The 12,078-nt window shown below is 53.1% G+C and overlaps 1 protein-coding gene across 1 annotated transcript; it reads left to right on the top strand.

Annotated features, from left to right (window-relative positions):
* Nucleotides 1-3,857: 3,857 nt before the first annotated feature.
* LPCAT4 (lysophosphatidylcholine acyltransferase 4) lies at nucleotides 3,858-11,102 on the top strand (the record flags this gene model as incomplete). The annotated part of the gene is made up of 14 exons (XM_079699141.1): nucleotides 3,858-4,181; nucleotides 5,223-5,365; nucleotides 5,702-5,922; nucleotides 6,294-6,406; nucleotides 6,530-6,590; nucleotides 6,881-6,939; nucleotides 7,144-7,178; nucleotides 7,705-7,759; nucleotides 7,888-7,970; nucleotides 8,236-8,361; nucleotides 8,693-8,825; nucleotides 9,968-10,066; nucleotides 10,407-10,572; nucleotides 10,847-11,102. 14 exons carry the CDS (start codon nucleotides 3,858-3,860, stop codon nucleotides 10,999-11,001), a joined length of 1,773 nt encoding a protein of 590 aa, XP_079555267.1. The 3' UTR covers nucleotides 11,002-11,102.
* Nucleotides 11,103-12,078: the final 976 nt, after the last annotated feature.

The raw sequence follows: 12,078 nt of genomic DNA, 5'->3' as shown, positions 1-12,078 counted from the left end.
GAAATTTATTTTCTCATGTAGCAGGAAGTCCAGAAGTACTTCAGACTTCAATTTGGTTTGTTCAGAGGCTCAATTCTGTCATCAAAGACCCAGATTCTTTGCCTCTCACCACTGCTCTATCCTAAGTCATAGTTGATCCTTGGGGTTGCAAGGTGGCGTCAGCAGTCACAGGAGTCACACTCAGAAACATCCGGAGGATAAAAATAAAGTGTTAATTCATATGCATTGTCATGAAGAGTGAGGAAAATTCCCAGAAGCATCTCAGCAGACTTTCCTTCAGGTCTCATTGTCCAGGATCACTCATCCATTCCAAATCATCCACTGACCAGGAGAAAAGGATCACCTCAGATGGGTTCCATCCAACCTGGCTGCCCCTGGGACAAATGGGTGTGTGGGTCAGCTAGATACTTGAACTAAATCAGAGTTCTGTTAAGGAGGAAAGGGGAGAAAGGACCAGCGTGTCTACTACAAGTCCCAGTCAAAGAGTTACTCTACAAAAAAGACAACAAGTATAAAACCTCCCACCCAGCAGTCCAGCACTGGCAGAATGATTTATACCAGAGCAGCTAAAAGATGGAGGCAGAACTGTCGGTGGGAATGTAAATTGATACAGCCACTATGGAGAACAGTATGGAGGTTTCTTAAAAAACTAAAAATAGAACTACCATATGACCCAGCGATCCCACTACTAGGCATATACCCTGAGAAAACCATAATTCAAAAAGAGTCATGTACCACAATGTTCATTGCAGCTCTATTTACAATAGCCAGGACATGGAAGCAACCTAACTGTCCATCGACAGATGAACGGATAAAGAAGATGTGGCACATATATACAATGGAATATTACTCAGCCATAAAAAGGAACGAAATTGAGTTATTTGTAGTGAGGTGGATGAACCTAGAGTCTGTCACACAGAGTGAAGTAAGTCAGAAAGAGAAAAACAAATACCGTATGCTAAGGCATATATACAGAATCTAAAAAAAAACTACTGATGAACCTAGTTGCAGGGCAGGCATAAAGAGGTAGACATAGAGAATGGACTCTAGGACACGGGGTGGGAGGGCAAAGCTGGGGCGAAGTGAGAGTAGCATCGGCATATATACACTACTGACTGTAAAATAGTTGGCTGGTGGGAAGCAGCTGCATAGCACAGGGAGATCTGCTAGGTGCTTCCCGATGACCTAAGGGGTAGGATAGGGAGGGTGGGAGGGAGGCTCAAGAGGGAGGGGATATGGGAACGTGTGTATGCATATGGCTGATTCTCTGTTGTGCAACAGAAACTAACACAGTATTGTGAAGCAATTATACTCCAATAAAGATCTATTTAAAAAAAAAAGATGGAGGCAGAGAGGAGACTGGCAAAAAGAAACTATTGCTAATAGCAAGCACGTTTGTGGAACTTTTTTTTTTTTTTTTCAGTACGCCGGCCTCTCACTGTTGTGGCCTATCCCGTTGTGCAGCACAGGCTCCGGACGCGCAAGCTCAGTGGCCATGGCTCACGGGCCTAGCCGCTCCGCGGCATGTGGGATCCTCCATGACTGGGGCACGAACCTGTGTCCCCTGCATCGGCCGGCAGACTCCCAACCACTGCGCCACCAAGGAAGCCCCTGTGGAACATTTTAACAGAAGTTAATGAAGACATTTAAAATATTAAGAATTGGCACAAAGACTGAGATTGCTCTGTAATCAGTGATAAGAAATCGAGACAATGGAGTAAGAACCTGGCAAGGAGCAAGAACCTGGCAAGGAGCAAGAACATTCCAAGAGACATAAAAGATGAACAAAACAAATGCCAGAAGAACAGAAATCCAACCAGACACACTGCCTAAGGGTCTTCATCTGTTCCATAGAGAGAATTGGAAATTAGGACCAAAATTTTCTCCGTATATCATTGATAGTATGTGGTTATGTGTAATTTAATTAAATAGTAATTTGCATATAATTATCATTAGTCTATGGGCTTGAATCTTAAGTTTAATAACTCTTCATGGTATGGTTATAATTTATGTTAAAATATTAGACGCATAAAAAGGAAATTACGTGTAATTATGCTTTTAATGAATTACCTTAATCAAAACAAAACGAAATTATAAAAATATTGAAACTACCCTGGAAAACCCAAGACATACAGAACCTGCCCTCCTTTAAATAGTAGGTAAAAGACATACATGTGGGCTTCCCTGGTGGCGCAGTGGTTGAGAGTCCGCCTGCCGATGCAGGCGATACGGGTTCTTGCCCCGGTCCGGGAGAATCCCACATGCCGCGGAGCGGCTGGGCTCGTGAGCTTGCGCGTCCGGAGCCTGTGCTCCGCAACGGGAGAAGCCACAACAGTGAGAGGCCCGCGTACCGCAAAAAAAAAAAAAGACATACATGTATCTAATAATCACATTGTACACCTTAAATTTACATATATGTCAATAATATCTCAAAAAAGCTGGAAAAATAAATTAAAATTAAAGAGCCATGGAATCTTCTCTAAAAATCTTTAAGAAATAAATCTGACTAGGATATCCTTTTATTTCTCTGAGAATGCTGGCTGCTCTCTTAGGGATATAGGCAGGAATGTAAGTGGGTAAATTATGGGGCAAGGAAGGAGGGAAGGGGGTCTAGATAGAAGTAAAGTGACTTCTGACTTTCGCCTGGTCCCCCTTCCAATAAAAGATTAATGGTAGCCAATGACCCAATAGCCCATTGATCTGCCATTGTTCCCATTACCCTCAGGAAATGATGACTGACAGGGATGCAGAAGAGAGAAGTAAAACAAGGTGAAGACAGCTTCTTTCCACAAGCAACGAGGCTCTTATCTCCTTTTTGTCACTATTTCTGATTGTGTTACTGGCTGTGGATCTCAAAGTCTAGCCAATTCCCTGATCTCACCATAGCCTGACGACCAGGGTCTAACCAGTTTATGTGCTTTCTAGGACAGTTTGGAGTCTGGGGATGAGAGGTATTACTTTGTCCTCTTACACACTGGAGCGAGGGAGAGAAAGAAACAGAAAGACAGAAAAAAGAGACTAGGAGGGAAAAGAGGGCTGCGTCCGGGGTCATCCCAGCTTTTCAGGTTCGCACTGCCCGTCCAGGCCTGGTTGAGCCCTGGTAAATGTATGACCAGCGTCTTGATGGTTGCCGGCACCTCACGGAGTCCTCACACCAAAACAGGCAGCCCTGCCTAGCTCAGGCAGGACGCGGATGCCGAGAGCTGTTAGGCACAATACGGCCGCCAGAGGGCGCGAGCGCCTCAAGTCCACGCGCGACGGCGTCGACCCAACCAGGAAGGAAAGGTGGTCGGCCTCCGAGAGGTGGTGGGCCCCGCCTCGGCCGCGAGCTGCCGTCTTCCGCGCACTGCGCGCCCGCCCTTCCATTCTCATCCGCCCGAGGTCCCCACCCCGATCTGTGCTTGCAGGGTGACCTCGACGCCCGGGCGGAGTCCGAGGGCGTTCTCAGCTCCGCTCGCTCCTCGCCGCCCCAAACTCGCTCCGAGCCGGAGGCCTGCGGGGAGGCGCCGGCCGGGTTTTCCGAGAGGGACGCCCGGAGGGCCAGGCCCGGGGTCAGCCCGCAGGCAGGCGCCGCGCTGCAGCATCCGGCCGCCTCGCAACAATGGCCCGAGGGGCTGCGGACGCCGTGGCGGGCGCGGAGGAGCAGGGGCGCCGGGGCGCTGGAAGCCCCGCCCCTCGGCCGGCTCCCTGACAACGCGGGCCCGACCGCGCAGCCTGCTCCCCGCCCCTCGGCGCCCCGCACCAGGCGGGGCCGAGGCTAGATCGCCGCCGCCGCTGCTGCAGCTGCAGCTGCTGCTCTGCAAAGAGGGGCCCGGGGCCGGGCTGGGGTGCCCTCCCTCCCACGTTCTCCCGCCGCTATGAGCCAGGGAAGTCCGGGGGACTGGGCCCCCCTCTATCCCACCCCCGGACCCCCGGCGCCCCCCAACCCCTTCGTGCATGAGTTACACCTCTCCCGCCTCCAGAGGGTTAAGGTAAGGTATGGGCGGGGGGGCGTCGGGAGGACTCGCGGGGATAGAAAAAGGAGGCCTTTTGGAGCCTTGATACAGATGGGGATGGGGATCCGAAAGGGGGTGGGTGAGAGGCTAGCGGGGCGGGAGTCAGGGGGTGCGCACGTGGGGGCGGCGGGGGGTGGTCGAGGAGTCCTGGGGAGGACGCGGGCTTGGGCGACAGACAAGCTGAAGGTGTGTGAGAACTGACTAGGTGAGGATGGAGGATTGCAGGGGACCCAGGAGGAGGGGAGGTGGAGGACGCTGGAGACTGCGGATTACATCCTGCGGAGGCCGATGGGCTAGGATGGAGGTAGAGGCCATGGATGGGAGGTGGGCAGGGGCGTGCTGAGTGCTTTTAGGAGGCTCTGACTTGGAAGACGTTTCTGGGCCCGGAGCCTGAACCCCCGTGCTCTTCCAGCAACCCCTCCTTTCCACTACCCACCCCCCCAACACGCACTGCAGCACCTCCCGCTGGGGTGGGGGGAGGGAGGTGGAGAAGGGGGTTGGCTACAGGAAGTGGAGGGCCGCGCCGGCCTGGGGAGTCTGGGGAGTGGTATGAGAAGGGAGTGTCCGAGGTTTCTGTTGCCTTCACCTCCCCTGAGGCCGGCTCCTGGGGCTCGGTTTGCTTACCTGCACTCTCCCCAGGGCAGCCCATGGAGTCACCCTGGCTCCTGGCAACCCCTACCCTGTGGAGTAAGGCCGATCTCTTTTCTGGCCTTTCCCCCAGTACTGGGGAAGTGCTCCTGGGCAGAACTGGAGACTGGCCTGGGTTTGAAAAGTAGACCTCTCTGTGTTTCCCAACCCTCTGCCTCCCAGACCCGAAGTGGAAAGAACTATGCACCTGGTTTCTGTTAGACGTAGGAGCTATTTATGGAAGGGGGTGGTGGGAGGAGGAACTATCTCTAGCCTACCCTACATCGAGCACAGTGCTGGGCGCTTTCACGCTAGTTATCCTTGAATCCTCTTAACAGTCTTTCAGTTTTGTTGGTGTGATGGGGACCAGCTGAAAGACAGGAAAGTGAGGCCCCTGATCCCATTAATCTTTTATCCTCTTTCCCTCATTGGTGTCTTCATCCCACCTTGGGTTCCAGTCCCGTCTCCTGTTCCCACACTACTTGTCTCCTGGTATCCAGGGGTGATGGCCCCCTGCTCGTGGGTCCATCCTTGTGGGAGAGGGGAAGCCTGGAGGGAGCATCTCAGCCCTGAAGTGGCCTCCTCTCCCACCCTCTGCAGTTCTGCCTCCTGGGGGCACTGCTGGCCCCCATCCGAGTGCTTCTGGCCTTTATCGTCCTCTTTCTCCTCTGGCCCTTTGCCTGGCTGCAAGTAGCTGGTCTTACTGAGGAGCAGCTTCAGGAACCGATTACAGGATGGAGAAAGTAAGTGAGGAACCAGCCCCCAGAGACCCAGCTTCTCATTCCTCTTCCCTGCTATCCATTCTGCTCCGTCTTTAAGAAGAGGAGGAGGGAGGGTTCCGAAGCTCTCCTACCCAGCCTGGGTAGGTGAGATGAGTCAGCCAAGCTCAGTCCCTGGTACCCAGGACCTCAACTCTAAATTTTGCACCCTGATATGTCCCAAAGTAACCAGAGACTTTAGCCCCTTTGCCAGGTAATAGAGGGCAAAAGAAGGACACCTGCTTTCCTGGGTGTCTGAGCCTGGGGGGTGAGTGAAGGTCAGGATCACTGTCTCCGCTGATGCCCAGCCTTGCCTTGCAGGACTGTGTGCCACAACGGGGTGCTGGGCCTCAGCCGCCTGCTCTTTTTCCTGCTCGGTTTCCTCCGGATTCGAGTTCGGGGCCAGCGGGCCTCTCGCCTTCAAGCCCCCGTCCTGGTTGCTGCCCCTCACTCTACTTTCTTTGACCCCATTGTTCTGCTGCCCTGTGACCTGCCCAAGGTTGTGTCTCGAGCTGAGAACCTTTCTGTTCCTGTCATTGGAGGTGAGAGATTAAGAGGAGTGAAGAGGAGAGATGACCACTCTGGGCGAAAAAGACAGGAATCAGAGACTCTGGAGAGAACTGGCCCCAAGTGGGGAGGGAGAAGGTAGAAGGGATATTGCCTGATGCTGGCAGATGAAATGCAAATTCACACCATTTGTGAAAGCAACCTCTTTGACTTTGAGCTCTGTGCTTAGAAGAGAGCAGGGAGCTCTGGTCAGTTCCCTAAAAGGGATAACACACCATGAAAGGAGGGTCCCCAGGGCAAAGAGATAACCGGGAAGCATCTCCTACTGTTGAGGAAGGGGAGGCTGCAGGTGTTACTACCCCTGGGGAAGAACCAAGTGACTCCTTGTATCCTCTCCGGACCCCAGCCCTTCTTCGCTTCAACCAAGCCATCCTAGTGTCCAGGCATGACCCGGCTTCTCGGCGCAGGGTGGTGGAGGAGGTCCGAAGGCGGGCTACCTCAGGAGGCAAGTGGCCCCAGGTGGGTAAAAGGGTGTTCAGACCTCCTCGCCTTTTATGTGCTCCTGAAGAGGCTTCTTTTTCCTCTCGTCCCCTTCCACCCACCTCATTCTGGTCTCTTGATTTTTTTTTTTTTTTAACCCAGGTACTATTCTTTCCTGAGGGCACCTGTTCCAACAAGAAGGCTTTGCTTAAATTCAAACCAGGTGAATAAACCAGCAGTGGATGGTAGGGCTGTAGGAAAAAGGAGCCCAGGATTTGGAGAGGGACTCTGGAATAACCCAAGAAGTGGAAGGGTGGCGGGGGTGTGGGTAGGAGGACGGGGAGCCTCCTAGCTGACACTAAAGAGTCTCCACGAGTCAGAGAAAATTATAAATGAAATGGAGCAAGGCCACATCTCATTGTAGAGCTGATCCAGATGCCTATACTTCATGCCCTCTAGCTACCTGCATTCTCTAACCTCTGCCTGGGGGGTGGGGGTGGAAACGGGATTTAGGAGCCTTCATCGCAGGGGTGCCTGTGCAGCCTGTCCTCATCCGCTACCCCAACAGTCTGGTGAGTCTTAGTTCGAGAGGGGGGAGGGGGAGCACAAGTCCACCCTGAATGGGAATCAGTGAAAACCGCTAGTGCCACCATGGGATGTGCATGTGGGGTGGGTCAGGGTCAGGGTCAGGGTCGGGGCCTCTGCTCCAAAAGGATTGGCCAGTTCCGGGGAAGAAAAGTAATGCCTTTCTCGCCTCACCTCTGCTTACCACATAGGATACCACCAGCTGGGCATGGAGGGGCCCTGGAGTGTGAGTAGTGGTGTTCTTGGGGTGAGGGTGGGAAGTGGGGTCCCACAGAATCCCTGGCACATCTTCCACCTTCCAGACAAGGTGAATAGCCCTTCGTCCTGTGACTGAGAGAACTCTAGCAAAAGGGATGCCCCTGTCCCTCTGTTTTGTTCCCATCTCCTGCTATAATCTGGAAGTGGCTTTAAGCTGTTCCACCTAATCATTCCTGCTGTAATCGTAGTGACTTTCGACTTACTTTCCTAGCTTTTGTCGCTCGGTGGTCCGCACCACCCGGCTTGCCTCTTTTCCTCTGCCGGTTACTGAAACCCCTCGCCTGCACTTCCCCTGGCCTAGACCTGCAGCGTTCTCTCTCTTATCCTGCCGCCTTTCTGGCCCCTCTGCCTCCCGGCTGTATACTCATCCAGCTGACTGGATGGCTAGTAGTTTATTTTTATATCGGTGGACAGTACTTTGCTACTCCCATCCTTGGGGTGCGGGGAGCCCATAGTTAGAGATTGCTGAGCCTCTGAGGTCTCTTTTCTCTTAGACTCAAAGTCCTCTGGCTCACAGCCTCTCAGCCCTGCAGCATCGTGGATGTGGAGGTACGACCCCCGTGGGTTGGGTGGGAGAGTGGGCATCTGCTGAGCCCGGAAGCTTTGGGGAAGGAGGGTGGAAGTGGTCACCCCTAGCTTTGAGGTCCTGATGAGAGGTCTCTATGTGTGTGTTTCAGTTCCTCCCTGTGTACTGCCCCAGCCCGGAGGAAAGCAGGGACCCCACCCTCTATGCCAACAACGTCCAGAGGGTTATGGCACAGTAAGTGTCCCACAGGGTATTTCCTAGAACAGATATACAGGGCAGAGGAACCACAGGAGGGGAAGGAGGGCTGGGGTTTTGAGGCACGCATTGCGGGAGGGGAACGGCTAGGGCAGGGGGAAGGGCTTTTGGACAGCTGAGGTGGAGGAGGGGAGAGTGAAAGGGGCCTGATCTCTCCGTAGTCGGCAGGCCAGAATCAGTAATGAACCCTCAGGCGAGTCTTCTGCCTCATTTCCCCTGCTTTCCATCCCTCTTCATCCTTTAGGGCCCTGGGCATTCCAGCCACTGAGTGTGAGTTTGTAGGGAGCTTGCCGGTGATTATGGTGGGCCGGCTGAAGGTGGCATTGGAGCCGCAGCTCTGGGAACTGGGAAGGGTGCTTCGGAAGGCTGGGTAAGTGACCATGAAGGTGAGCGTATGGGCAAGAGAAAAAAAGAAGAAAAAGGAGAATGGGTAGGAGGAAGCAGAGTCTTTAAAAAGAAAAAAAGAAAAAGTGGGAAGACAGAGGAATTTTTAAAAAGATAATGGGGTAAAAGGAAGGAGGAAAAAAGAAAGATACGTAATAACCCCAGTGACAAAAGTAGGAATGGCTCTCCAGGGACTACGAGTCAGAGTACATCTTAGAAAAACACCACATGTACCCGCACTGAGGCCAGGGTCCTGCTGGGTGATGTGTCCAGAAGGAAACTGAGTCAGCTCTGCACCTTGAACAATTCCCTTGTAGGCTGTCCCCTGGCTGTGTGGACACTGAGGCAGAGCCAGGCCGGAGTCGAATGATCAGCCAGGAAGAGTTTGCCAGGCAGCTACAGCTCTCTGACCCCCAGATGGTGGCTGGTGCCTTTAGCTACTTCCAGCAGGTAAAGGGGCTGGGATGCTCAAGATTTAAGTACAGTATCCGAGGGGCCGTGTGGATGGCCAATTTGGAGTCTGGGCTGGATGCTCTAACAGCTATTGTTAGATAGACATCTTCTGAGGTCTGCTGGGAGATTCATTTTTTATATAGAGAGTGTCCAGTGCATTGAACAGCAATGTTTTACTCATTGTGGGGAAGAACAATGGAGAAATGATGGTCAATGAGGTCCATACATTTCTGAGGCATTTTGGAGATCGGCAGAGATGGGGATCATAGGACCTTGTGGGGCACTGGGGGAGGGTTAGGTGGGAAGGTGACATACGGAGGAGACAACATTGGACAGGTTAGACAGTTAAGGGTTTGAGACCTAGAAGTATCTGTAATACTTGGGCAGATTTTTAAAACATATCCCAGAGCTTCTCTGGGGGATTCCTGAACTTTCTCAAGAATCTTGGTGAGCTGTATATTTCCTGGGATTTAACTAGGTTGTCTTGTCAAATTATAATAACCCCAGAAGGTTCATAATGTTTATGAACAACTCCCAGTGGTCCCAAGGAGTTCTTTTTGACCTAAGATGCAGACCATGGTTCTCAACATCTCTCAGGGAACAGAGAGTGATCCAGGTGTGCTGATTCCTTGGACTGGGGCAGACAGTCCCTGAAAGGAGCTTCCCATCATAGCCTGTAGAAGAACAGAACCAAAACCCAGGTGCCCCAGTCCCACATAGATCTGACCCAGCAGGTATCCTCAGGGAGTTTTTTGGTAAGAAATTATGCCAATGGCCCCCTTTTAGTTTGTTGGACCCGTTCTCCCACATAGGCCAAGTCAGAAGAGAACCAGTTTTTCCAGCTTGGGGTCCAGAATGCCCTGATAGTATATCAGAAACTTGATGGTAACTTCAGCATACCTGAGGGATTCCATCGTTCCTAGGAGATCCCTTTATAGGAGAGCTTTGTCACCAGGCAGACCCATGCCCCGAGAGGACTGTCCGAGATCCCGGAGAGTTTAGGGCTCACGGTTCTGAGGGAAGTGGACACAGGGGTCACCCCCAGGCCTGACGAGAAGAGGGAGGAGCTGAGATCCAGAGCAGGAAGGAGGACACGGGGTTGGTCCCTGCATCGCCCTGGTTTATCTTCCACCCTCCAGGATGCCAGGGGTTTGGTGGACTTCCGAGACGTGGCCCTTGCGTTGGCAGCTCTGGATGGGGGCAGGAGCCTGGAGGAGCTGACTCGCCTGGCCTTTGAGGTATCAGGACGTTGGGGTGGGAGGCACGTGGAGGCTGTGCTCACCCCGCCCGGAGGCCTGTGCGGTGTGCTGTCTCCAGGTGCCTCCGGATGGTAGGTGCTCGGTGTCCCAGGGCCACACTCTCTGAACCGCAGAGCCCCAGCGTCTCTGCCGAGGCCTCGCTGGCAACGGGAAGAAGGCAGCAGCCTTGACGATTATATTCAGAAAGGGCCCGGGTCGGGGGTGGGGGGTGGGCAGGAGGCCTGGGCTCCACATTCTTGGAAGAGGAGGAGCCTGTCAGACAGACGTGCGGGGCGACAGCACGAGGAGAGAGCTTGACTCGAGTCCCTTTGCCTCCCAGCTCTTTGCCGAGGAGAAAGAGAAGCAAGCCGAGGGGCCCGGCCGCCTGCTGTACAAAGACGGCTTTAGCACCATCCTGCACCTGCTGCTGGGCTCGCCCCACCCTGCCGCCAGGACTTTGCATGCCGAGCTGTGCCAGGCAGGAGCCCGCCAGGGCCTCTCCCTCTGTGAGTCATGGCCTCCCAGGCCCCGTGTGAGCACTCGGAGCGGCACCGGCCCTGGGCTGGGAGGGAACAGGGCCGGCAGCCAGCCTGGGGGAACAGGACATCCGAGGGGCAAGGCTGGGAGGAACCAGCTGGGGAGGCAGAGGATGTCAACTTGGATTTGAGACAGTGAGGCTGAGATGAGAGGAACAGGACATACCAGTTCTGAGAAGAGAGTCGGGGACCTCTTCCTCTCCTCTTCAGGTCTTTACTTTCCCGTCTCGCTCTTGCTGTGCAGGTGAGTTCCAGGACTTCTCCGTTCACCACCCGCTCCACGGGAAGCTCTTCGGCACCTACCTGCGCCCCTCGCAGACACCAAACGCCTCTTCCCCAGACAGCGCCCCCGCTCTGGCCAACGGGGCCGTGCAGGCCCCCAAGCAGAAGGGCGACTGAGCACCTCGACCTCCCCAGCTTGCACCCACCCACAGACTCAGGGCAGCGCCAGAGGCCAACCCTGGGCCTCAAGCCCGTCTCTGTCCTGCTTGACTTTTTGTTATCGTTGTTGGTTTTTTTTTAAGTTGGTTTTCATTTTTTGTTCGTTTGGTTTTATTTTGTAAGAAACTATTTTATATATAAATATATATATATATATCTATTTAAAAAAAAAAACAAAGCTCAGTCACATTGGCGGTATCATTAGCTGGGAAGGAAAGGGACTAATGGTTGCAGGCCGCCCATGGGAAGATCCCAAAGGTTCTCAAGGTCAGTCGTCTTGGCCCCAGCCGGATGAGTCCTCGCCACTTCCAGACGGATGGAGCGTGCAAATCTCGTATCCTCCCTCCTGTTGTCATACCCTCTAACAGGCCTCCTCACGAACCTCTTTTCAGCTTATTCCCTCTTGTTCTGTCCTCATTAGAGGTTAAAAAATAGCTAATTACCATTCCATATTTCATGATCCTACTGAGATTGGTTTCCACCCGCCATAGTAGGGACAGAGACCTGTGTTAGGAACTAACCGTCCTGCCTGCAGCCCAGGGGGTTTCTGCCACAGGATGAATTGGGGACATATAAGTCCCTTCTGTCCAGCTGCTTTTCAAGGAAGAAGAAAAGGCCCCCCCCCAAAGAAGGTGCTGTGTCTAGGCACAATTATGGAAATGAGTTAGATTTAGAAAACAGATACCTAGCCCAGAAATCTGACATGTTAAAAAGAAGTGCTTTTCCATCTATGGACTTTTAAAGAGAAACAGATACTGGTAGGATATCCAGAGAAGCCCTCCCAACACCATATCCAGGCTTCTGATGAGGGAGGAATAAAGTAATCACGGGGGACCCTCAGCGCCAGGCCTTATCAGGGGGCCTAGATGAGGCTGGAAAGTCACCTGGATCCGTCAAATCCGAGGCCGCCCTCACCTCCTTTCTTTTCTGCATCTTACCCCATCTAGAGCAAAGACGTGATACAAAGGGGCACACTGAAAGCATTTTCCAACAAAATCTTTATTTTTGTTTTTTTTCCCCCGTACAACTTCCAGA

Source organism: Hyperoodon ampullatus, assembly GCF_949752795.1.
Source record: "Hyperoodon ampullatus genome assembly, chromosome: 3".
Taxonomy (NCBI): domain Eukaryota; kingdom Metazoa; phylum Chordata; class Mammalia; order Artiodactyla; family Ziphiidae; genus Hyperoodon; species Hyperoodon ampullatus.
The sequence above is the reverse complement of the archived record's forward strand: the minus strand, read 5'-3'. Positions and strand labels throughout refer to the sequence as shown.